This window comes from Pleurodeles waltl, chromosome 4_2 (genome assembly GCF_031143425.1).
Source record: "Pleurodeles waltl isolate 20211129_DDA chromosome 4_2, aPleWal1.hap1.20221129, whole genome shotgun sequence".
Taxonomy (NCBI): domain Eukaryota; kingdom Metazoa; phylum Chordata; class Amphibia; order Caudata; family Salamandridae; genus Pleurodeles; species Pleurodeles waltl.
In genome coordinates, this window is record NC_090443.1 from 1046126699 (window position 1) to 1046153915 (window position 27217).

General features: G+C 47.7%; 1 protein-coding gene across 1 annotated transcript in view; it reads left to right on the plus strand.

The window, feature by feature from the left end:
- The window catches only part of CD6 (CD6 molecule), a 242109-nt gene that overhangs the window by 120199 nt on the left and 94693 nt on the right, over positions 1 to 27217 (plus strand). The window contains exons 4-5 of the mRNA XM_069233268.1: positions 3522 to 3836; positions 11816 to 11899. Coding sequence (XP_069089369.1) covers positions 3522 to 3836; positions 11816 to 11899 — 399 coding nt within the window. The remainder of the gene's footprint in view (positions 1 to 3521; positions 3837 to 11815; positions 11900 to 27217) is intronic.

A 27217-nucleotide genomic window follows, 5' to 3' on the forward strand; every position in this document is an offset into this window, starting at 1 on the left:
TTGTGAACCAACCTATTAGTACCTTGGTCATTTCCCGAATCTCTTTTCCGTTCACAACAAGGTGGTGTGGAATTATCGACCAATCTTTGTACATGGAAACTTCGTGCGACAGGCCTCAGATTCGATTTTACAGACAGACCTCCTTATTTCTTCCAGTTGTAGGATCTGAAAATGAGACAACGAGGGTGATATATTCTTTGGGTGGCAACGCCGCTCCTTTCTAAGGTCCCAGCCCAAATTTTCAGAACCTAGTGAACCATCAATTTTCTAATTGTTACTCAGATAAGGAGATGAGCTCAAGAAGTTCCAGGAAAGGTGAACTATGCAATGACACCTGGGGCAGAATGAAGAGATTTTTCATTATCCTGAAAACTTCTCTTGTGGAGTTTTCAGTCCTGTTTGTTGTGGATGCATAAGTAGCAGCTCTAGTGTTTTTTTACAGCTTTTAATACCTCTTAACTTCAATAGGATAGGTTTGTCACTGGTACTCTACCCTTCATGGCCTTTCAGGGGCCTTACAGTGGTGTTTAGCAACAGCCAAACCCTACAGGTACCGCAGAGCTGAAAGAGAGGCCCTCTGAGGCTTCACTGCTTTAACAGAAACAAATGCATCTAAAGATGCTTTCATCCTTTCATCAAAATGAATTTCCTTAGTCATCGCATTCTTCTCCGATGTCTCATCAGCAAGAGAAGCACTCAAGGTCTTCCCCTTCTCATCAAAAGGTGGGATAGCTACTAAGGGCCACCTTTCTCCTTCTTCTTGTAAAGTTCTTTCTGGTCGCCCCTACAGTCCTAATGCCCTCCTGGCAGGCTTCTAGGCACCAGGTATTTCCCCATCCAGGACTCCTGCCAGGCCCAGTCCTCTGCAGTAAGCTTTGCCCTCGTGTTAGTAGTCCTTCTGCTTTTTGTGTCCTGGATCAGGCAAATAAGAGGTCAGACACATGACCCATGGATAGCAGTTCCAGTCCCCGGATGCCAGCAGGAGTCAGGAGTCCTTGTCTCCCAGCATAATCTTCTTTCTTCCAGTGTTGTTCTCCCAGGTCAGAAAGAGTTCTGAGGAAGTGGTGGTGAGGTGCCAGTCTTATCCTGTGCACTAGCCTGTGCTTGGAGAATTTTTCCCACCCAGTTCTATCTACTTTCTTGCCCGGTGGCCCCCTCCTCTTATGTGAAGGTCTGATTCACAGAGGGCAGATCTTTCCCAGAATCCCACCTACTGCAGCAATGACCCCTAGAAGTGCAGGGGAACAGTGCGGCCAACCGAGGGGAAGAGTTTAGGGAGGGCACTGTGTGGAGGTACACCTGGGAAGAGATGAAAAACTTGGATGAGAGGTATCTTTTTTCCACTAAACGTTTCGGTTTAAACAATGACGACCATCACAATGTTACTATATAGTTCTTAAATGAAAGTATCTTATCTGAGGAACTGTGCGGGGAAGATCCGGGAATCAAACTATTCTTCTGTAACCTTGGAATTAAGATATCTTTCTCGATTTTGAACACTTCTTTTTGTGAGAATTCTCAAGTGTTAGCAAAAACAAAGGTGACAATTTTTCCAATTGTTGTTTTCATGAAGATAATCAAATCAAGTCCTCTCACCTAATAACAATATATAAAAAACATGTGTGTCAGTTTCCTTTTTAGAACTCACAATCTGATTTCAACATCTCGCTCATAATTGCCGAGACATATATTTAACTAGTTTTCTCCAGTAGATCTTGCTTGCACAGAACTAGTTTGTTCAGAAGTTGTTTTTCTTCTTGGCCCCCACCCCCCAACTGGACCTGAGAACAACTCTAAATTGTCTTTTTTCAGGGGATAGTGGACTTGCTCCTTTGCACAATCTTTCAACCCCACCACCTTCACAAATGTCAACAGATATCCTCTCTTATCTTATCTCTTTTAAAACATTATCACACTTTCCTCATCTAATAAATGTCAGAGGGTGTAAAATCCTCTGATTACCCCACAATCGCAGTGTTCATTGGCCAACGCAGATGCTAGAATGTTCCTTGGGGTTCACTAGGATCCGAACTTGTCCTTCTTCTTCCCAGGTCCTAGAATATCAGGCAGGTCTACAGGACATGTCTCTTTATATACCCACTGAATCATAACGGCTGTCGGCTGATGGCCTGAAGTCTGGCGCGATCTCATTCAAATCTCATATGATGTTGGTTAAGTAAAATCACAGTAGCTGAAACTTGGCACACAGACTCCTCACGCTCTACAGGTGTCGGATGCAGGTCTTAAAAGGCAACAGTGGAAAGTTTCACTTCAGTCGTTGCTGCCACATATATCTGTTATCCTACGGCCATTGGGCATGAGGTGGTGACCACAGCGGGTGGAGTCTTCATGAAATCTTATAACATTTACTCTTCGCTTAGCTGTAAAAATCCCAGAAGCCCTAAATCCAAAAGTTCTAACCTTTTTTCAACCTGGAAGAACTCTAGTTCCCCCTCAACTATTTCCCCATTTGGATGACTTATCCACCTCTCTGTCAAGGTCAAACACTGGTTCTTCCTCCTGCTGGGGCTGGAGCCTGGAAGTGTAGGAGGGTCATGGAAATGAATCAAGGAGATCCTGCCAGTCACGTTTGGAATCTCCAGGTCGAAGCAGGGGCTGTGAAGACTGCCCTTTGCTCTACCAGCTGTTCCTGGCCTCATCCCAGGTGGCTCGTCACCTCTGCCTTCCTGGGCCCGGAGGTCAAGTCACTGTACTCTAGCAGCTCTCTCTGTCTCTTTTCTCTCTGGGTAGTTCCCAAGTTTAGGTGGACAGCAGCTCCTGTATGTAGTGCCCTACAACACACAACATCAGCAACACTCTGAATCTGCTCACCTCAAATGCCTGTTTCTCTAGCAGAGTTTTTAAGCATAAGATTTGCAAGTGGCATCCACACCAAGCTAGAGAGTGACAAAGTTGATTGACATTTATACAGCAAAGTTTTCAAGCATAGGATTGGCAAGTGTCATCCATACCGAGCTGAAAAAAGGACAAAAGCCTTTTACCACTCTAGATGCAGTATTACAGCTTTGAATTAGTAAAATACCATCCAAACCAACCTGGAATCAATAACAGTGACCCTGACATGTGTTTCCCTCTTGTTAAATCTCCTTAGGGAGGCAAAGCTTGGCCCAAATACAGGGGAGCATTTAGTATAAGTCAAGACAATAACCTTTCAGGCTTAGATTGCCGCAGAAATTATGCAAAAATGGGACTATGGAACTCTGGGTAGCTCCCAAGTTTAGGTGGAGTCACAACAAAGATCTTTGTTGGGCTGGAGGGAAGGAGTGTGGATGCAGGAATGGTTGAGTTAAAGAGTTTATCCTATTGTCAAAGCAGCCCTAAGGAAGCAGCGTGTCATGTTCGTGTACCATTCCCCTCTTCCCTTTCTTTATTCTGTCTTCCTCCTCCTCTAGTCCCCTTCTCCGCCTCCCTGTGTTTCTCCTTGTTCCCACCTCCTAACATCACATTATCTCCCACTTCTCTGATCCTTCTTCTTTTTTCTCTGTGACCCACCCCTACAGCACAGCGCAAAGTTCGCCTAGTCAATGGGCCCAGTCGCTGTGCGGGACGAGTGGAGGTTGAAGACCTCATCGGTGGCTCCTGGGGGACAGTGTGTGATGATTCCTGGGACCTCTCTGAGGGCCATGTGGTGTGTCGGCAGCTGGAGTGTGGCTCTGCCATCAAGGTTTCTGGAGAAGCCCATTTTGGGATGGGTGATGGACCCATTCATCTGGACGAGGTGAACTGCACAGGGTTGGAAGCTTCTATTTGGGACTGCCCCGCCGCGATGAAAACCGACTGTGGACACAAGGAAGACGCAAGCGTGGTCTGCTCAGGTGAGTCTCTCCCTGCTTTGGCTCCTGCCTTAAAAGGATGTTCAGACTAGGGTGTTATATCATTTCTTATCTTTTGCAGCCTGCATTACTTTGCATTACTTTGCAGTATTAAATGTTATTGACATTGATGTATGCTAAACATTATAAATGCAAGGTGCCCTGTAGCTCTTGGTTTGTGGATTCACCCTGCATAAAGATATCCTGGATCTGGCGAATGGCCATAGGTCATTCGAGCCTATATATCAGTCTGCAGCTTCCACAGCTAGTGGGATCTGCAACTTACTTTATTAGACTTCTTACATAAGGAAGTTGTCTTAGTTCCTCATTGTCCTAATTCTAGCACACTAAATAGGGTTTCCGCAAAGATTTCTTTCGCTCGCAAAGTTTTTCAAGATACCTTTGATAAAATCTCCTGGTTTACCTTGGCCCATGAGTCCTTGTGGTCCTCGCACCGGAACCCACATTAACTATCTTGTCCATTCCTACCTGAAACAGCTGAACAGTTTGCCTTCCTCTGCCACTGGAAAGACCCTCCCCTGGGGTGTCATTTCTGCCCCACCCAACCCAGAGCTTCTTACTGTGTTTCATCCACCCTTCACTGACGTCGTCCAAGCTTCTAGACGCAGCCTATTCCCCTGCTCAGGCAAGTGCACCCCACCATGGCTCATTGAGCCAAAAGAAGAAACTCAAAGAATGTTCTGATGAGCTATCACCGCACTCATCCCACCTTGCAGAAACCAGGTATCTCTCTTCTCAGCTCCTTCCTGGCTCTATATATCACAGACGGCCGCTGCACCACCGCCCACACCCTCCTAGGCAACAGCCTAGTCCAGAAAAAACTTGTGCAAACCCAGCTGGCCTTCAACATTTCCAAGGCCCACTTCCTGGACTTCAGCAAATCCAGCCCAGTGGATTGCATCATATCAGTCAGTCAGTCAGTCAAAATAACTTTTTTCGGCTAGAAATAACAGCCATAAAAATACATTCATTATTTCAAATAACAGAAATCGCAGCCATGCAGATTCAAAAGAACGACAAATAATTCAGACATTCATAGCATAAAAATATACAATACAATAAAAACAAGTGAAAACAGTATCTCAAAACAGATGTATAAAAACAATTAATTTAGCATGTAAGAAACAATCCCTATGATACTGATAGGGGATAATATTTCTTTATTTTCAGGGCACTTAAAAAAATCAATAGGTCCGATTCACAAAGGTAAAATTAGACCAAAAACCTAAGTTTAAACCAAAAGTCTATGTTTAGACCTAAAGTCTAACATTACTCCTAGTAAAGTTAGACTTTTAGTCTAAACTTAGACCAAATGTCTAGCTTTACTATGAGTAAAGTTAGACTTTAGGCCTAAACATAGACTTTTGGTTTAAACTTAGACATTTGGACTAAGTTTACCTTTCTGAGTCAAGCCCATAATGTTTAAGCAAACCTTATCTGAAGACCGCTATTGCAAAATCCTCGAAGGTTATTTGGCCGTCCTTATGTTAAATTGCATAATAATGCAAAAGGTTGTTTTTCCCAGGTTCAGGGTAAGTACTTCAAAGTGCGGAGTGCTTTATGCAGAGTGGGTGTCACAGGGACACACAGTTAGGTCTTCACCACAATTCCGGAGCACCACCAAGAAATACATTGTATTGCGTTAAGTAGAATCTATACTGGGGTTCATAACCCTCCCAAGATAGGGGTCCACCCCTCCCCCTGTGAGCAAGTCATAATAGTAGGAGACAGTAGATGTGCTTGCTTCCTGTATTAGCCTAGCCTCCTCTAGGTTTGAGATATACTGTTCTTTTACCATCAAGTTACTTATTGATGCTGTTTGCTCAGGGTTGTTGAAAGCCTCTATCCAACCAGTTCAAAAAGTGCATTTTTAACACAAGATAACCACAGTATGAGGAGCACCTTTTACAGAATTAGGCAGTCTTTTATGATGTGTTGTGTGAAGCTCAGCTCATGTTTCTGCCATATTGAAATCCACATTAAAAGCAGACAGACCTTCACCTGATCCTCCAGGAATGATAAACCAAGCTCGCCATGACTTATATAGGGGAGCAGCCCTGCGGGGTGCTCAGAAGTCTGTTCTCTACTCTATGGAGCTGGTCAATATTCTGGTAGGCCCATAGGCCAGCATCACATGTAGCGATGGACAAGCTTTTACTTCTCTGTAAAGTGAGCATATCCGTAACAGATTTATGGCCCGGTTTCTGTACCAATTTAAAACTGCCTCCTCAAATTGCTGGGATCTGATGTTAACCAAACGGCAGCAAGTAACTGAGGAGCTGAAAGTGAAACCTAAATAGTTGAAGTTTTTGACCTGAATCCTCTTTTAAATGTCTGAAGGTTTTTGCATTCTATGGAGCACAGGCCATTGTGAATGTCTTTGTAACGTGAACTTTAAGAGCCTAGTTATTCATAGAGAAGGTATAATTGTTCAAAAGGTACAAAAGGCTATTTGCATTTCTAGCAAGCAAAACTGCATCATCTGCAAACATCCACACCGGACTCTGGTGCTTACCCACAAGTGGATGGTCCTTTCCATATTTAACCAGGTAGTCCGTCCGCTCATTATATAAACTGTAAATAAGAAGGGTGCTAAAATGCAACCTTGTCAAACCCCTCTAAGTGATTCCATATACGCAATGTATTTCCAATTTCGCCCAAAACAAACCCTCACTGAAGCACCCCGTGCATGTTTTCAGCAACTCAATCAGGGAGTCTCCACCCCCATATCTGACATTATGGACCAAAGCTTTGAGCGATTAACTGTGTCAAGGGGTCTAGTCAAGTCCATAAATGCCAGATGAATGGGTATGCCCTTAGTGTATTTAGCAGTTAGTAAATACAGATTTAGAGACTGTCCTATCATCCCTAAACCATGTCGGAAACCATATTGTATATCAGTCAAGATAGTATTCAGGTCGGCCCAAGCCTCCAGCCTAGCTAAAAGGACCCTACCTAGAAAGGGTTTGCGGTTTCTGCATTATGTACCATTGAGGCTGAACTTTTGCCTTCCATCCCAGGGGCCTTGTACTTCAGCTTTAAACAATTATTAGGTTGATAGCTGTAGCCTAGGAGAAATGCCTTAATATTAGGGAACATTTGCAGGAAACATGACTGCAATAATTAAAACAGTATCTAACAACAAAAGGATTCTTAAACTTGACCACAATACAACCCCCTTGCTATGTTTTGGACTTATGGCTCTTGTGACCATGTTAATTTTCTTGAAAAGGTCAAATCTGTTGCCTGAGTGTTTCTTGAACTGATTTTATTGAGTAATTCTCCCCAACTTTGCTTTTTCGTTGGACACCCTGGAGGTACACTCTCGAGAGCAACCAGCTAGGGCGTGGATCCTGGGGTAGTTGTAGAGTGTCCTACAGGGTGTTTATTCATTAGAGGTGTCGTTCATTAAAAGATGATTGGAGGTAGATGTTAGAGGATCACTAGCCTGCCCGGGTCTTGATTGAAAGACAACCTCTTTTCTCTTCATTGCCTCCCTAGGTACCAGGTTATCATTCATGCTCTCCAAATGATGGTTCTGTTTCCCATAAATTGCCTTAGCAAGCCACTGCCCAGATGATCCTAAAATTTGGCTGCAAGACTTTTCTGCCACTGTGTGTCCAATTTTAGCGTTCGATCTATTACTTGTCAAGCTTTCAAGAAACCCCTGCTCCAAACTGGCCACTCTTTTTAGGACTTTGTCACAAAAGCATTTAATTCTCTGTTCAAGTTTTGTTAGGCTTCTATTAAGATGATCACATAAGGCCTGGTACAGACCATTTAGGTCCTGGATTTTGGGAATATCAGTAACCAACGTCTCCCCACCACTCTAGACTATCTCAAGGAGCTTAGCTGACTTCTTAACAGCAACGTTTTTGGTAGCACTTCGCATGACACAAATATCATCCTCTTTCTTTTTCTTCGATGTGAGTGAGTTAGTTATCTGCTTGCAGAGCGCTAGCCAGGTTGATTGATAGAGAGTCATTAAATGTGAAAGGATTGGTCATTGGTCTTTGGACATTATCAATTTTGACCAGAGATCTCTTTTTACCTGGGGATGTAACACAGGTATTAATAAGAGTCAGTGGTGCAACCTCTACTGAAAGGAGTGTGGATTGACACTGGGCTTCTACTCTCCTCTCAACCAAGTCAGTCTCTGTGTTTACCATATCCATTGTTCTGGTGAGGAAATTGGTAATTGAATAAACTGATTTCACTCTCTGATCCCTCCCCTCCATGGAATTAGTTGATTTTCTCTTAGCCGTGGTATCAGAACTTCACTATCTCTCTATTATGGTTGCAGAAAACCAACAAGTATTGGACTCAGGCCCAAACCATGGAACACTTGGCACTGTGAACTGGAAAGTGTATCAGCTACTCCGTTGTCTACACCCACAATGTGTTTACCTGTAAACAAGATATTCTTTTCCAAGCATCGCAAGACCAACTCTCTATGAATCTTCAACACCCAAGCGTCAGCCACAGTCATTCTGTTTACCACCTGTACCACTGCTGCATTTTCAGACACAAACCTCACACCCACCCTGCAGACGCACTGCCAAAAGCTATGGAAAAAAAGTTCCAAAAAGCCAACAACACGGCCCTTGACCTTCTAAGATTGGGGCCAGCTCTCTACACACCAACACCACTCCCAGAACACCCCACAAACCCACTCCAGAGGCATCTGAAAAATCTCCACCTTCCATGTCATTGGGCCATTTTGAAGCCACATGCTCACTCCCTTATGACCCACCAAAAATACTTCCAAACCAAACATGTTACCCGTCACTCGGCTGAACAAACGAATCCATGTGACTTTACAGACCCCCCACATCACAAATGTAATGCTTCTGTCAGAAGCACACCCCAGAGCCACCACCCTACATGCAAAATTCAAATGTCTCAGTCGCATCTCACAATTCCCTCTCTGCAGTAGCTCATCAATTAAACCATTCAGCTCCTCCAGCTTGTCACTTGCAAGCCACAACCCCATCGCCACCAGGCCAACTCAATCCCGAAAATATCAGAACAGTCGCCGGTCCTGTCTTTTCAGCTGCCAATGGCACGCTAAAATGGTCTGCAACCATCCCCAATGTCCTCAGCAGTCTCACACACTCTTTCATTACTCCTGCTCTCCCTACTAGCTAGATATCATCCAAATAATGAAGAACCTCTTTTGGACGCTGCTATTGTGTGACCCACCGATTCCGAAAGGTGCTAAATTTAGCAGACACTGCAAACACAATTTAACAGCTCAAAGGGATGCACTTTTCAACAAGGTTTCTGCCCTGAAACAGTATTCCCAACTAATCCCAACTAGTGGAACTCATCAGGTGCAAAGGCAGAAGGCGAAAAGCGGATTAAATATCGGCCTAGCACATTTCCACCACAACTCTGCACCTGCGTACTAACTGAATAGCTGTGTCTACCCTGGCTTATGACATTGAACACTCTGCGTAGTTGATTAAAACATTCCAGAACTCCTTCAGGCCATTACAGATGTTGTGTCAGCCTGAACTCCCCTGGAGCTTTCTTTGAGGCCACCTCCAGTGAGGAGACCATCAAGTTCCTCTATGGAGGAATTGGAAGTTGCCCCTGCCATGCTACCACAAGTCACTTCTTTCCACAGCTTTTCCTGCACTAGCTCTTCCATCGCTTTGCAGGACTTCCGATTGTCTGCTTGTTGACCCGCTTGGGGATCCGTGTAGGGTATTCTTAAACTTCACAGCAAAAAAGCCTCAGTTGCACTGTCAGGATATCTTTTCAACCATGGCAGCATTGTCTCCTGGTTAATGAGAGTACCTGACCTTTGCTGCCACTGTTTTGCCATATCACCTGCCTGTTCCCGCTAAGGCGGGTCACCCCTTGCTGTGCCCTGCAACAGGGAGTGCCTGCTGCCGCACCTGGAAAATTCATGGTGAAACACGCAGGGTACCAAAAGCCGGCTACCTTGTTAAAATAGGCCCCATGGGGGGGGTTGCGGGACGTTAGTTGCCCTTCCCCCTTATCCGTCTCTGGGTAGGACGACTCTGAAAGGGCTGATAAGGAGCATAAAGGGCACTCACAGTATGTGCCATTTGCACAGGTAGTGTAGGTGCCAATGTCGCCCTCATGATTTCTCCAGCATAGTGCTCCGTGCCCTGAACTGCTCGTCCTATCTTAACCATACCAAGCCAACAAAGCTGATGCAAGCTTCCCTAAGGACATCTACGTACTTCCATAAGTCCCACACTGGTCCGGGGCCTGGCCACATACGATGCTGGTAAAAACTGAGGGTACGGCTGTTTCAGTGTCAATGTTGGTGGGCACCTTTGTTCTCCTAGCTAGCTCCCTATCCTCTCCTTCATTGCTCGCCATCTCCCTATGCAGCAATTAAAAAATAAATCAATATTCTCATTTGCCCAACTCTTATAACTGGTCATATGCATCAAATGATCTCCCACGGAGTCACCAAAGATCACATATGGCAATACCACATCACTCCCCTTCACCATGGTTGCAGTCCCTGTGGAGAACCCCAACAGTGCATCCTCTGCTGTGTTATTCCCCTTCCGCCTCATGTGTGTTTTGGAAGGGCTTCCCCGCCCCTCAGCTGAACCAACTGTTGCAGTGTGTCCCACACTCACCCGCTGTTGAGCCCCGACCTTGCACCGCTTCCCTGATGCTCCCTGCCCAATGCCGATCCGGTCCTTATCATTCCTGCATGTGCCTCTCGTCCTCACATCCACATCTCCTGATCAGGCTACTCTCCCCAATGTTAGAAGACTGACTTTCCACTTGGTCCCCTTCTGGACTATGGCCACCGGGTCGTGTGCTTGTCCCAAGCTGGCATCAGACCCTTCTCCTCCTGAAGATGGGGCCCCAGGTGTCAAAGCATCCTGTGGCCCTTTTCCGCACCTCCCCAGCATGCCCCTTATTAGGCACTGCCATCTTCATGATCCTTACCTCCGCTGGCCTGAGAGCGGCCTGTGCTCCATCACCTGTACAGACTTATTTGTTCCCTGTCACTCACCTGCAGCCCTTCCAGAGCCCCAACACTACTTGTGGCCACATCCGCCTCCTCCTGCTGCCTCAGACCTTCTTTGAATTCAAAATTATTGTTCAAGAATCCAAGAACACACCTCCTGTTACTTGCAACCTCACCAACCACAGAGCGCATTGTGGAGCACACATTTGGGCCCTGAATGAGCAGCTCACCGCTCCAACAGCCACCTATCAAGGAGTACTTGCTAGTGTAATAACATGTGCACCAGCTTACTCATTAACTGGAAAAGGGTGTGCAAAGCCTGTCAGCCAGAGCGGGCCATAACACGAAGAACAACACACTGAAGCCAATTTGCTAGAGCTCTACATTCACCACAGAGGGTATCTTAGTGTTCTGGAGAGAGGTATGTCATGCACTACATATGATAAAATTTTTATGGTTTGACAGGAAGATGGTTCTTTAGTCATTTTATCAACATGGACGTTGAGAGAGAAAAAGCTCACTGTATTTCTCTTTAAATCTAGTTTTGTTTTAGGTCCCTTTGCCTTTTATGTCCCATACTCTTTCACATCCTGAGCTCTGGGAACGATTATCCCATCTTTGTTACCAGCATTGTGAAGGTCAAGATGGTTGAGTCTGAAATCCAGGAAAATTATGCGCTTCATTACATCAATTCAGAAGTGATGGAAGCCCAGTACCTTCTTGTAGTGCCTGATGAGCTGATACCCACCACAAGGCGCATTCCACTTTCCCATTCTTTATGTCACAAGCTACACACATACATACCGTCAGGAGCTCCACCTTGCCTAACATTCCACTCTCACCATAACACACTCCACAACATACCATGCTCTCCCCCTTCTCACTTTTCTTGTTTTTGTCTCCACTTATCTCTAGAATCTCTGATGACCCTTAGCCCACTTCACATCCATGTCAGATCCACCTCTCACCTCTCACCTCTCACATTTGTTTACAGATTCCATAGGACTTATGCCCACAACAGCCACAGTGACTGAAGAAACCTCCCCCATCAGAGCCAGAGAACCAATGATGGTAACAGGTGAGTGCTGGTAGGACGCCCTGTGTATGATGGTTACAGGTGAGTGCTGGCAGGAAGCCCTGCGTATGATGGTTACAGGTGAGTGCTGGTAGGGCGCCCTGTGTATGATGGTTACAGGTGAGTGCTGGTAGGAAGCCCTGTGTATGATGGTTACAGGTGAGTGCGGGTAGCAAGACCTGTGTATAATAGTTACAGATGAGTGCTAGCAGGAAGCCCTGTGCGTGATGGTTACAGATAAGTGCTGGCAGGAAGCCCTGTGTGTGATGGTTACATGAGAGCCGGTAGGAAGCCGCATGTATGATGGTTACAGGTGAGTACTGGTAGAAAGCCCTTTGTGTGATGGTTACAGGTGAGTGCTGGTAGCAAGCCCTGTGTATGATGGTTACAGGTGAGTGCTGGTAGGAAGCCCTGTGTATGGTGGTTACAGATGAGTGCTAGCAGGAAGCCCTGTATGTATTGGTTACAGGTGAGTGTTGCTGGGAAGCCCTGAGTCTCATGGTTACAGGTGAGTGCTACTAGGAAACCCTGTGTAACATGGTAACAGGAGAGTGCTGGTAGGAAGCCCTGTTTATGGTGGTTACAGGTGAGTGCTGGTAGGAACCCCTGTGTATGACGGTTACACGTGAGTGCTAGTAGGAAGCCCTGTGTATGATGGTTACAGGTGAGTGCTGGTAGGAAGCCCCGTGTATAATGGTTAGAGGTGAGTGCTGGTAGGAAGCCCTGTGTATGATCATTACAGGTGAGTGCTGGTAGGAAGCCCTTTGTATGATGGTTACAAATGAGTGCGGGTAGCAAGACATGTGTATAATGGTTACAGATGAGTGCTAGCAGGAAGCCCTGTGTGTGATGGTTACATGAGTGCTGGTAGGAAGCCGTATGTATGATGGTTACAGGTGAGTACTGGTAGAAAGCCATTTGTGTTATGGTTACAGGTGAGTGCTGGTAGCAAGACCTGTGTATGATGGTTACAGGTGAGTGCTGGTAGGAAGCCCTGTGTGTGGTGGTTACAGATGAGTGCTAGCAGGAAGCCCTGTATGTGATGGTTACAGGTGAGTGTTGCTAGGAAGCCCTGTGTATGATGGTTACAGGTGGGTGTTGCTAGGAAGCCCAGAGTCTCATGGTTACAGGTGAGTGCTACTAGGAAGCCCTGTGTATGATGGTTACATGTGAGTGCTAGTAGGGAGCCCTGTGTATGATGGTTACAGATGAGTGCTGTAGGAAGCCCTGTGTAACATGGTAACAGGAGAGTGCTGGTAGGAAGCCCTGTGTATGGTGGTTACAGGTGAGTGCTGGTAGGAACCCCTGTGTATGACGGTTACAGGTGAGTGCTGGTAGGAAGCCCTTTGTATGATTGTTACAGATGAGTGCTGTAGGAAACCCTGTGTATGATGGTTACAGGTGAGTGCTGGTAGGAAGCCCTGTGTATGATGGTTACAGATGAGTGCTGGTAGGAAGCCCTGTGTATGATGGTTACAGGTGAGTGCTGGTAGGAAGCCCTGTGTATGGTGGTTACAGATGAGTGCTGTAGGAAGCCCTGTGTATGATGGTTACAGGTGAGTGCTAGTAGGAAGCCCTGTGTATGATGGTTACAGGTGAGTGCTGGTAGGAAGCCCTGTGTATGATGGTTACAGGTGAGTGCTGGAAGGAAGCCCTGTGTATGATGGTTACAGGTGAGTGCTAGTAGGAAGCCCTGTGTATGATGGTTACAAGTGAGTGCTGGTAGGAAGCCCTGTGTATGCTGGTTACAGGTGAGTGATGGTAAGAAGCCCTTAGTATGAAGGTTACAGGTGAGTGCTGGTAGAAAGCCATGCGTATGGTGGTTACGGGTGAGTGCTCATGGAAAGCCCTGTGTATGATTGTTACTGGTGAGAACTGGAAGGAAGCCCTGTGTATGGTGGTTATACACGAGTGACGGTAGGATGCCCTGTGTATGATTGTTACAGGTGAGTACTGGTAGGAAGCCTCGTGTATGACTGTCAAAGGTGAGTGCTGCTAGGATGCCGTGTGTATGACATTTACAAGTGAGTACTGGTAGGAAGCCTTGTGCACGACTGTCATAGATGAGTGCTGGTAGGAAGCCCTGTGTATGGTGGTTGCAGATGAGTGCTAGCAGGAAGCCCTGTGTGTGATTGTTACAGGTGACTGTTACTAGGAAGCCCATCATGGTTACAGGTGAGTGCTACTAGGAAGCCCTGTGTATGATGGTTACAGGTGAGTGTTGGTAGGAAGCCCTGTGTATGATGGATACAGGTGAGAGCTTTAGGAAGCCCTGTGTATGATGGTTACAGGTGAGTGCTGGTGAGAAGCCGCGTTTATGACTGTCAAAGGTGAGTGCTGGTATGATGCCTTGTGTATGTCGGTTACAGGTGAGCACTGGTAAGAAGCCTTGTGTATGATGGTTACAGGCAAATCCTTGTAGTAAGACCTGTGTATGATGGTTACAGGAGAGTTCTGGTAGGAAACCCTGTGTATGGTGGTTACAGGAGAATGCTGGTAGGAAGCCCTGTGTATGATGGTTAGGGGTGAGCGCTGGTAAGAAGCCCTGTGTATGATGGTTACAGGTGGGCGCTGGTAGGAAGTCCTGTGTATGATGGTTACAGGTGAGCGCTGGTAGGAAGCCCCGTGTATGATGGTTACAGGTGAATGCTTGTAGGAAGCCCTGTGTGTGTTTGCAGGTGAGTGCTGGTATGAATCCCCGTGTATGATGGTTATAGGTGAGTGCTGGTAGCAAGCCCTATGTATGATGGTTACAGGTGAGTGCTGGTAGGAAGCCCTGTGTATGATGGTTACAGGTGAGTGCTGTAGGAAGCCCTGTGTATGATGGTTACAGGTGAGTGCTAGTAGGAAGCCCTGTGTATGATGTTACAGGTGAGTGCTGGTAGCAAGCCCTGTGTGTGGTGGTTACAGATGAGTGCTAGCAGGAAGCCCTGTATGTGATGGTTAAGGGGAGTGTTGCTAGGAAGCCCTGTGTATGATGGTTACAGGTGGGTGTTGCTAGGAAGCCCAGAGTCTCATGGTTACAGGTGAGTGCTACTAGGAAGCCCTGTGTATGATGGTTATATGTGAGTGCTAGTAGGGAGCCCTGTGTATGATGGTTACAGATGGGTGCTGTAGGAAGCCCTGTGTAACATGGTAACAGGAGAGTGCTGGTAGGAAGCCCTGTGTATGGTGGTTACAGGTGAGTGCTGGTAGGAACCCCTGTGTATGACGGTTACAGGTGAGTGCTGGTAGGAAGCCCTGTGTATGATTGTTACAGATGAGTGCTGTAGGAAACCCTGTGTATGATGGTTACAGGTGAGTGCTGGTAGGAAGCCCTGTGTATGATGGTTACAGGTGAGTGCTGGTAGGAAGCCCTGTGTATGATGGTTACAGGTGAGTGCTGTAGGAAGCTCGGTGTATGGTGGTTACAAATGAGTGCTGTAGGAAGCCCTGTGTATGATGGTTACAGGTGAGTGCTGGTAGGAAGCCCTGTGTATGATGGTTACAGGTGAGTGCTGGTAGGAAGCCCTGTGTATGATGGTTACAGGTGAGTGCTGGTAGGAAGCCCTGTGTATGATGGTTACAGGTGAGTGCTGTAGGAAGCCCTGTGTATGATGGTTACAGGTGAGTGCTAGTAGGAAGCCCTGTGTATGATGGTTACATGTGAGTGCTAGTAGGGAGCCCTTTGTATGATGGTTACAGATGAGTGCTGTAGGAAGCCCTGTGTATGATGGTTACAGGTGAGTGCTAGTAGGAAGCCCTGTGTATGATGGTTACAGGTGAGTGCTGGTAGGAAGCCCTGTGTATGGTAGTTACAGATGAGTGCTGTAGGAAGCCCTTTGTATGATGGTTACAGGTGAGTGCTAGTAGGAAGCCCTGTGTATGATGGTTACAGGTGAGTGCTGGTAGGAAGCCCTGTGTATGGTGGTTACATGTGAGTGATGGTAAGTAGCCCTTAGTATGAAGGTTACAGGTGAGTGCTGGTAGAGAGCCATGTGTATGGTGGTTACGGGTGAGTGCTCATGGAAGGCCCTGTGTATGATTGTTACTGGTGAGAACTGGAAGGAAGCCCTGTGTATGGTGGTTATACATGAGTGACGGTAGGATGCCCTGTGCATGATTGTTACTGTTGAGTACTGGTAGGAAGCCTCGTGTATGACTGTCAAAGGTGAGTGCTGCTAGGATGCCGTGTGTATGACATTTACAAGTGAGTACTGGTAGGAAGCCTTGTGTACGACTGTCATAGATGAGTGCTGGTAGGAAGCCCTGTGTATGGTGGTTGCAGATGAGTGCTAGCAGGAAGCCCTGTGTGTGATTGTTACAGGTAACTGTTACTAGGAAGCCCATCATGGTTACAGGTGAGTGCTACTAGGAAGCCCTGTGTATGATGGTTACAGGTGAGTGTTGGTAGGAAGCCCTGTGTATGATGGATACAGATGAGAGCTGTAGGAAGCCCTGTGTATGATGGTTACAGGTGAGTGCTGGCGGGAAGCGGCGTTTATGATTGTCAAAGGTGCGTGCTGGTAGGATGCCTTGTGTATGTCGGTTACAGGTGAGCACTGGTAAGAAGCCTTGTGTATGATGGTTGCAGGCAAATCCTTGTAGTAAGACCTGTGTATGATGGTTACAGGAAAATGCTAGTAGGAAGCCCTTTGTATGATGGTTACAGGAGAGTTCTGGTAGGAAACCCTGTGTATGGTGGTTACAGGAGAATGCTGGTAGGAAGCCCTGTGTATGATGGTTAGGGGTGAGCGCTGGTAAGAAGCCCTGTGTATGATGGTTACAGGTGGGCGCTGGTAGGAAGTCCTGTGTATGATGGTTACAGGTGAGCGCTGGTAGGAAGCCCCGTGTATGATGGTTACAGGTGAATGCTTGTAGGAAGCCCTGTGTGTGTTTGCAGGTGAGTGCTGGTATGAAGCCCTGTGTATGATGGTTATAGGTGAGTGCTGGTAGCAAGCCCTGTGTATGATGGTTACAGGTGAGTGCTGGTAGGAAGCCCTGTGTATGATGGTTACAGGTGAGTGCTGGTAGGAAGCCCTGTGTATGATGGTTACAGGTGAGTGCTGGTAGGAAGCCCTGTGTATGATGGGTACAGATGAGTGCTGTAGGAAGCCCTGTGTATGATGGTTACAGGTGAGTGCTGGTAGGAAGCCCTGTGTATGATGGTTACAGGTGAGTGCTGGTAGGAAGCCCTGTGTATGATGGTTACAGATGAGTGCTGTAGGAAGCCCTGTGTATGATGGTTACAGGTGAGTACTGGTAGAAAGCCATTTGTGTGATGGTTACAGGTGAGTGCTGGTAGCAAGCCCTGTGTATGATGGTTACAGGTGTGTGCTGGTAGGAAGCCTTGTGTGTGGTGGTTACAGATGAGTGCTAGCAGGAAGCCCTGTATGTGATGGTTACAGGTGAGTGTTCCTAGGAAGCCCTGTGTATGATGGTTACAGGTGGGTGTTGCTAGGAAGCCCAGAGTCTCATGGTTACAGGTGAGTGCTACTAGGAAGCCCTGTGTATGATGGTTACATGTGAGTGCTAGTAGGGAGCCCTGTGTATGATGGTTACAGATGAGTGCTGTAGGAAGCCCTGTGTAACATGGTAACAGGAGAGTGCTGGTAGGAAGCCCTGTGTATGGTGGTTACAGGTGAGTGCTGGTAGGAACCCCTGTGTATGACGGTTACAGGTGAGTGCTGGTAGGAAGCCCTGTGTATGATTGCTACAGATGAGTGCTGTAGGAAACCCTGTGTATGATGGTTACAGGTGAGTGCTGGTAGGAAGCCCTGTGTATGATGGTTACAGGTGAGTGCTGGTAGGAAGCCCTGTGTATGATGGTTACAGGTGAGTGCTGGTAGGAAGCCCTGTGTATGGTGGTTACAGATGAGTGCTGTAGGAAGCCCTGTGTATGATGGTTACAGGTGAGTGCTAGTAGGAAGCCCTGTGTATGATGGTTACAGGTGAGTGCTGGTAGGAAGCCCTGTGTATGATGGTTACAGGGAAGTGCTGGAAGGAAGCCCTGTGTATGATGGTTACAGGTGAGTGCTAGTAGGAAGCCCTGTGTATGATGGTTACAGGTGAGTGCTGGTAGGAAGCCCTGTGTATGCTGGTTACAGGTGAGTGATGGTAAGAAGCCCTTAGTATGAAGATTACAGGTGAGTGCTGGTAGAAAGCCATGCGTATGGTGGTTACGGGTGAGTGCTCATGGAAAGCCCTGTGTATGATTGTTACTGGTGAGAACTGGAAGGAAGCCCTGTGTATGGTGGTTATACATGAGTGACGGTAGGATGCCCTGTGTATGATTGTTACAGGTGAGTACTGGTAGGAAGCCTCGTGTATGACTGTCAAAGGTGAGTGCTGCTAGGATGCCGTGTGTATGACATTTACAAGTGAGTACTGGTAGGAAGCCTTGTGCACGACTGTCATAGATGAGTGCTGGTAGGAAGCCCTGTGTATGGTGGTTGCAGATGAGTGCTAGCAGGAAGCCCTGTGTGTGATTGTTACAGGTGACTGTTACTAGGAAGCCCATCATGGTTACAGGTGAGTGCTACTAGGAAGCCCTGTGTATGATGGTTACAGGTGAGTGTTGGTAGGAAGCCCTGTGTATGATGAATACAGGTGAGAGCTTTAGGAAGCCCTGTGTATGATGGTTACAGGTGAGTGCTGGTGAGAAGCCGCGTTTATGACTGTCAAAGGTGAGTGCTGGTATGATGCCTTGTGTATGTCGGTTACAGGTGAGCACTGGTAAGAAGCCTTGTGTATGATGGTTACAGGCAAATCCTTGTAGTAAGACCTGTGTATGATGGTTACAGGAGAGTTCTGGTAGGAAACCCTGTGTATGGTGGTTACAGGAGAATGCTGGTAGGAAGCCCTATGTATGATGGTTAGGGGTGAGCGCTGGTAAGAAGCCCTGTGTATGATGGTTACAGGTGGGCGCTGGTAGGAAGTCCTGTGTATGATGGTTACAGGTGAGCGCTGGTAGGAAGCCCCGTGTATGATGGTTACAGGTGAATTCTTGTAGGAAGCCCTGTGTGTGTTTGCAGGTGAGTGCTGGTATGAAGCCCCGTGTATGATGGTTATAGGTGAGTGCTGGTAGCAAGCCCTGTGTATGATGGTTACAGGTGAGTGCTGGTAGGAAGCCCTGTGTATGATGGTTACAGGTGAGTGCTGTAGGAAGCCCTGTGTATGATGGTTACAGGTGAGTGCTAGTAGGAAGCCCTGTGTATGATGTTACAGGTGAGTGCTGGTAGGAAGCCCTGTGTGTGGTGGTTACAGATGAGTGCTAGCAGGAAGCCCTGTATGTGATGGTTACAGGTGAGTGTTGCTAGGAAGCCCTGTGTATGATGGTTACAGGTGGGTGTTGCTAGGAAGCCCAGAGTCTCATGGTTACAGGTGAGTGCTACTAGGAAGCCCTGTGTATGATGGTTATATGTGAGTGCTAGTAGGGAGCCCTGTGTATGATGGTTACAGATGAATGCTGTAGGAAGCCCTGTGTAACATGGTAACAGGAGAGTGCTGGTAGGAAGCCTTGTGTATGGTGGTTACAGGTGAGTGCTGGTAGGAACCCCTGTGTATGACGGTTACAGGTGAGTGCTGGAAGGAAGCCCTGTGTATGATTGTTACAGATGAGTGCTGTAGGAAACCCTGTGTATGATGGTTTTAGGTGAGTGCTGGTAGGAAGCCCTGTGTATGATGGTTACAGGGAAGTTCTGGTAGGAAGCCCTGTGTATGACGGTTACAGGTGAGTGCTGTAGGAAGCCCTGTGTATGGTGATTACAAATGAGTGCTGTAGGAAGCCCTGTGTATGATGGTTACAGGTGAGTGCTGGTAGGAAGCCCTGTGTATGATGGTTACAGGTGAGTGCTGGTAGGAAGCCCTGTGTATGATGGTTACAGGTGAGTGCTGTAGGAAGCCCTGTGTATGATGGTTACAGGTGAGTGCTAGTAGGAAGCCCTGTGTATGATGGTTACATGTGAGTGCTAGTAGGGAGCCCTGTGTATGATGGTTACAGATGAGTGCTGTAGGAAGCCCTGTGTATGATGGTTACAGGTGAGTGCTAGTAGGAAGCCCTGTGTATGATGGTTACAGGTGAGTGCTGGTAGGAAGCCCTGTGTATGGTGGTTACAGATGAGTGCCGTAGGAAGCCCTTTGTATGATGGTTACAGGTGAGTGCTAGTAGGAAGCCCTGTGTATGATGGTTACAGGTGAGTGCTGGTAGGAAGCCCTGTGTATGGTGGTTACAGGTGAGTGATGGTAAGAAGCCCTTAGTATGAAGGTTACAGGTGAGTGCTGGTAGAAAGCCATGTGTATGGTGGTTACGGGTGAGTGCTCATGGAAAGCCCTGTGTATGATTGTTACTGGTGAGAACTGGAAGGAAGCCCTGTGTATGGTGGTTATACATGAGTGACAGTAGGATGCCCTGTGCATGATTGTTACTGGTGAGTACTGGTAGGAAGCCTCGTGTACGACTGTCATAGATGAGGGCTGGTAGGAAGCCCTGTGTATGGTGGTTGCAGATGAGTGCTAGCAGGAAGCCCTCTGTGTGATTGTTACAGGTAACTGTTACTAGGAAGCCCATCATGGTTACAGGTGAGTGCTACTAGGAAGCCCTGTGTATGATGGTTACAGGTGAGTGTTGGTAGGAAGCCCTGTGTATGATGGATACAGGTGAGAGCTGTAGGAAGCCCTGTGTATGATGGTTACAGGTGAGTGCTGGCGGGAAGCGGCGTTTATGATTGTCAAAGGTGCGTGGTGGTAGGATGCCTTGTGTATGTCGGTTACAGGTGAGCACTGGTAAGAAGCCTTGTGTATGATGGTTGCAGGCAAATCCTTGTAGTAAGACCTGTGTATGATGGTTACAGGAAAATGCTAGTAGGAAGCCCTTTGTATGATGGTTACAGGAGAGTTCTGGTAGGAAACCCTGTGTATGGTGGTTACAGGAGAATGCTGGTAGGAAGCCCTGTGTATGATGGTTAGGGGTGAGCGCTGGTAAGAAGCCCTGTGTATGATGGTTACAGGTGGGCGCTGGTAGGAAGTCCTGTGTATGATGGTTACAGGTGAGTGCTGGTAGGAAGCCCTGTGTATGATGGTTACAGGTGAGTGCTGGTAGGAAGCCCTGTGTATGGTGGTTACAGATGAGTGCTGTAGGAAGCCCTGTGTATGATGGTTACAGGTGAGTGCTAGTAGGAAGCCCTGTGTATGATGGTTACAGGTGAGTGCTGGTAGGAAGCCCTGTGTATGATGGTTACAGGTGAGTGCTAGAAGGAAGCCCTGTGTATGATGGTTACAGGTGAGTGCTAGTAGGAAGCCCTGTGTATGATGGTTACAGGTGAGTGCTGGTAGGAAGCCCTGTGTATGCTGGTTACAGGTGAGTGATGGTAAGAAGCCCTTAGTATGAAGGTTACAGGTGAGTGCTGGTAGAAAGCCATGCGTATGGTGGTTACGGGTGAGTGCTCATGGAAAGCCCTGTGTATGATTGTTACTGGTGAGAACTGGAAGGAAGCCCTGTGTATGGTGGTTATACATGAGTGACGGTAGGATGCCCTGTGTATGATTGTTACAGGGGAGTACTGGTAGGAAGCCTCGTGTATGACTGTCAAAGGTGAGTGCTGCTAGGATGCCGTGTGTATGACATTTACAAGTGAGTACTGGTAGGAAGCCTTGTGCACGACTGTCATAGATGAGTGCTGGTAGGAAGCCCTGTGTATGGTGGTTGCAGATGAGTGCTAGCAGGAAGCCCTGTGTGTGATTGTTACAGGTGACTGTTACTAGGAAGCCCATCATGGTTACAGGTGAGTGCTACTAGGAAGCCCTGTGTATGATGGTTACAGGTGAGTGTTGGTAGGAAGCCCTGTGTATGATGGATACAGGTGAGAGCTTTAGGAAGCACTGTGTATGATGGTTACAGGTGAGTGCTCGTGAGAAGCCGCGTTTATGACTGTCAAAGGTGAGTGCTGGTATGATGCCTTGTGTATGTCGGTTACAGGTGAGCACTGGTAAGAAGCCTTGTGTATGATGGTTACAGGCAAATCCTTGTAGTAAGACCTGTGTATGATGGTTACAGGAGAGTTCTGGTAGGAAACCCTGTGTATGGTGGTTATAGGAGAATGCTGGTAGGAAGCCCTGTGTATGATGGTTAGGGGTGAGCGCTGGTAAGAAGCCCTGTGTATGATGGTTACAGGTGGGCGCTGGTAGGAAGTCCTGTGTATGATGGTTACAGGTGAGCGCTGGTAGGAAGCCCTGTGTATGATGGTTACAGGTGAATGCTTGTAGGAAGCCCTGTGTGTGTTTGCAGGTGAGTGCTGGTATGAAGCCCCGTGTATGATGGTTATAGGTGAGTGCTGGTAGCAAGCCCTGTGTATGATGGTTACAGGTGAGTGCTGGTAGGAAGCCCTGTGTATGATGGTTACAGGTGAGTGCTGTAGGAAGCCCTGTGTATGATGGTTACAGGTGAGTGCTAGTAGGAAGCCCTGTGTATGATGTTACAGGTGAGTGCTGGTAGGAAGCCCTGTGTGTGGTGGTTACAGATGAGTGCTAGCAGGAAGCCCTGTATGTGATGGTTACAGGTGAGTGTTGCTAGGAAGCCCTGTGTATGATGGTTACAGGTGGGTGTTGCTAGGAAGCCCAGAGTCTCATGGTTACAGGTGAGTGCTACTAGGAAGCCCTGTGTATGATGGTTATATGTGAGTGCTAGTAGGGAGCCCTGTGTATGATGGTTACAGATGAGTGATGTAGGAAGCCCTGTGTAACATGGTAACAGGAGAGTGCTGGTAGGAAGCCCTGTGTATGGTGGTTACAGGTGAGTGCTGGTAGGAACCCCTGTGTATGACGGTTACAGGTGAGTGCTGGTAGGAAGCCCTGTGTATGATTGTTACAGATGAGTGCTGTAGGAAACCATGTGTATGATGGTTACAGGTGAGTGCTGGTAGGAAGCCCTGTGTATGATGGTTACAGGTGAGTGCTGGTAGGAAGCCCTGTGTATGACGGTTACAGGTGAGTGCTGTAGGAAGCCCTGTGTATGGTGGTTACAAATGAGTGCTGTAGGAAGCCCTGTGTATGATGGTTACAGGTGAGTGCTGGTAGGAAGCCCTGTGTATGACGGTTACAGGTGAGTGCTGGTAGGAAGCCCTGTGTATGATGGTTACAGGTGAGTGCTGTTAGGAAGCCCTGTGTATGATGGTTACAGGTGAGTGCTAGTAGGAAGCCCTGTGTATGATGGTTACAGGTGAGTGCTGGTAGGAAGCCCTGTGTATGACGGTTACAGGTGAGTGCTGGTAGGAAGCCCTGTGTATGATGGTTACAGGTGAGTGCTGTAGGAAGCCCTGTGTATGATGGTTACAGGTGAGTGCTAGTAGGAAGCCCTGTGTATGATGGTTACATGTGAGTGCTAGTAGGGAGCCCTGTGTATGATGGTTACAGATGAGTGCTGTAGGAAGCCCTGTGTATGATGGTTACAGGTGAGTGCTAGTAGGAAGCCCTGTGTATGATGGTTACAGGTGAGTGCTGGTAGGAAGCCCTGTGTATGGTGGTTACAGATGAGTGCCGTAGGAAGCCCTTTGTATGATGGTTACAGGTGAGTGCTAGTAGGAAGCCCTGTGTATGATGGTTACAGGTGAGTGCTGGTAGGAAGCCCTGTGTATGGTGGTTACAGGTGAGTGATGGTAAGAAGCCCTTAGTATGAAGGTTACAGGTGAGTGCTGGTAGAAAGCCATGTGTATGGTGGTTACGGGTGAGTGCTCATGGAAAGCCCTGTGTATGATTGTTACTGGTGAGAGCTGGAAGGAAGCCCTGTGTATGGTGGTTATACATGAGTGACGGTAGGATGCCCTGTGCATGATTGTTACTGGTGAGTACTGGTAGGAAGCCTCGTGTACGACTGTCATAGATGAGTGCTGGTAGGAAGCCCTGTGTATGGTGGTTGCAGATGAGTGCTAGCAGGAAGCCCTGTGTGTGATTGTTACAGGTAACTGTTACTAGGAAGCCCATCATGGTTACAGGTGAGTGCTACTAGGAAGCCCTGTGTATGATGGTTACAGGTGAGTGTTGGTAGGAAGCCCTGTGTATGATGGATACAGGTGAGAGCTGTAGGAAGCCCTGTGTATGATGGTTACAGGTGAGTGCTGGCGGGAAGCGGCGTTTATGATTGTCAAAGGTGCGTGCTGGTAGGATGCCTTGTGTATGTCGTTTACAGGTGAGCACTGGTAAGAAGCCTTGTGTATGATGGTTGCAGGCAAATCCTTGTAGTAAGACCTGTGTATGATGGTTACAGGAAAATGCTAGTAGGAAGCCCTTTGTATGATGGTTACAGGAGAGTTCTGGTAGGAAACCCTGTGTATGGTGGTTACAGGAGAATGCTGGTAGGAAGCCCTGTGTATGATGGTTAGGGGTGAGCGCTGGTAAGAAGCCCTGTGTATGATGGTTACAGGTGGGCGCTGGTAGGAAGTCCTGTGCATGATGGTTACAGGTGAGCGCTGGTAGGAAGCCCCGTGTATGATGGTTACAGGTGAATGCTTGTAGGAAGCCCTGTGTGTGTTTGCAGGTGAGTGCTGGTATGAAGCCCTGTGTATGATGGTTATAGGTGAGTGCTGGTAGCAAGCCCTGTGTATGATGGTTACAGGTGAGTGCTGGTAGGAAGCCCTGTGTATGATGGTTACAGGTGAGTGCTGGTAGGAAGCCCTGTGTATGATGGTTACAGGTGAGTGCTGGTAGGAAGCCCTGTGTATGATGGGTACAGATGAGTGCTGTAGGAAGCCCTGTGTATGATGGTTACAGGTGAGTGCTGGTAGGAAGCCCTGTGTATGATGGTTACAGGTAAGTGCTGTTAGGAAGCCCTGTGTATGATGGTTACAGATGAGTGCTGTAGGAAGCCCTGTGTATGATGGTTACAGGTGAGTACTGGTAGAAAGCCATTTGTGTGATGGTTACAGGTGAGTGCTGGTAGCAAGCCCTGTGTATGATGGTTACAGGTGTGTGCTGGTAAGAAGCCTTGTGTGTGGTGGTTACAGATGAGTGCTAGCAGGAAGCCCTGTATGTGATGGTTACAGGTGAGTGTTGCTAGGAAGCCCTGTGTATGATGGTTACAGGTGTGTGTTGCTAGGAAGCCCAGAGTCTCATGGTTACAGGTGAGTGCTACTAGGAAGCCCTGTGTATGATGGTTACATGTGAGTGCTAGTAGGGAGCCCTGTGTATGATGGTTACAGATGAGTGCTGTAGGAAGCCCTGTGTAACATGGTAACAGGAGAGTGCTGGTAGGAAGCCCTGTGTATGGTGGTTACAGGTGAGTGCTGGTAGGAACCCCTGTGTATGACGGTTACAGGTGAGTGCTGGTAGGAAGCCCTGTGTATGATTGTTACAGATGAGTGCTGTAGGAAACCCTGTGTATGATGGTTACAGGTGAGTGCTGGTAGGAAGCCCTGTGTATGATGGTTACAGGTGAGTGCTGGTAGGAAGCCCTGTGTATGATGGTTACAGGTGAGTGCTGGTAGGAAGCCCTGTGTATGATGGTTACAGGTGAGTGCTGTAGGAAGCCCTGTGTATGATGGTTACAGGTGAGTGCTAGTAGGAAGCCCTGTGTATGATGGTTACAGGTGAGGCTGGTAGGAAGCCCTGTGTATGATGGTTACAGTAGAGTGCTGAAAGGAAGCCCTGTGTATGATGGTTACAGGTGAGTGCTAGTAGGAAGCCCTGTGTATGATGGTTACAGGTGAGTGCTGGCAGGAAGCCCTGTGTATGCTGGTTACAGGTGAGTGATGGTAAGAAGCCCTTAGTATGAAGGTTACAGGTGAGTGCTGGTAGAAAGCCATGCGTATGGTGGTTACGGGTGAGTGCTCATGGAAAGCCCTGTGTATGATTGTTACTGGTGAGAACTGGAAGGAAGCCCTGTGTATGGTGGTTATACATGAGTGACGGTAGGAGGCCCTGTGTATGATTGTTACAGGTGAGTACTGGTAGAAAGCCTCGTGTATGACTGTCAAAGGTGAGTGCTGCTAGGATGCCGTGTGTATGACATTTACAAGTGAGTACTGGTAGGAAGCCTTGTGCACGACTGTCATAGATGAGTGCTGGTAGGAAGCCCTGTGTATGGTGGTTGCAGATGAGTGCTAGCAGGAAGCCCTGTGTGTGATTGTTACAGGTAACTGTTACTAGGAAGCCCATCATGGTTACAGGTGAGTGCTACTAGGAAGCCCTGTGTATGATGGTTACAGGTGAGTGTTGGTAGGAAGCCCTGTGTATGATGGATACAGGTGAGAGCTGTAGGAAGCCCTGTGTATGATGGTTACAGGTGAGTGCTGGCGGGAAGCGGCGTTTATGATTGTCAAAGGTGCGTGCTGGTAGGATGCCTTGTGTATGTCGGTTACAGGTGAGCACTGGTAAGAAGCCTTGTGTATGATGGTTGCAGGCAAATCCTTGTAGTAAGACCTGTGTATGATGGTTACAGGAAAATGCTAGTAGGAAGCCCTTTGTATGATGGTTACAGGAGAGTTCTGGTAGGAAACCCTGTGTATGGTGGTTACAGGAGAATGCTGGTAGGAAGCCCTGTGTATGATGGTTAGGGGTGAGCGCTGGTAAGAAGCCCTGTGTATGATGGTTACAGGTGGGCGCTGGTAGGAAGTCCTGTGTTTGATGGTTACAGGTGAGCGCTGGTAGGAAGCCCCGTGAATGATGGTTACAGGTGAATGCTTGTAGGAAGCCCTGTGTGTGTTTGCAGGTGAGTGCTGGTATGAAGCCCTGTGTATGATGGTTATAGGTGAGTGCGGGTAGCAAGCCCTGTGTATGATGGTTACAGGTGAGTGCTGGTAGGAAGCCCTGTGTATGATGGTTACAGGTGAGTGCTGGTAGGAAGCCCTGTGTATGATGGTTACAGGTGAGTGCTGGTAGGAAGCCCTGTGTATGATGGGTACAGATGAGTGCTGTAGGAAGCCCTGTGTATGATGGTTACAGGTGAGTGCTGGTAGGAAGCCCTGTGTATGATGGTTACAGGTGAGTGCTGGTAGGAAGCCCTGTGTATGATGGTTACAGATGAGTGCTGTAGGAAGCCCTGTGTATGATGGTTACAGGTGAGTACTGGTAGAAAGCCATGTGTGTGATGGTTACAGGTGAGTGCTGTTAGCAAGCCCTGTGTATGATGGTTACAGGTGTGTGCTGGTAGGAAGCCTTGTGTGTGGTGGTTACAGATGAGTGCTAGCAGGAAGCCCTGTATGTGATGGTTACAGGTGAGTGTTGCTAGGAAGCCCTGTGTATGATGGTTACAGGTGTGTGTTGCTAGGAAGCCCAGAGTCTCATGGTTACAGGTGAGTGCTCCTAGGAAGCCCTGTGTATGATGGTTACATGTGAGTGCTAGTAGGGAGCCCT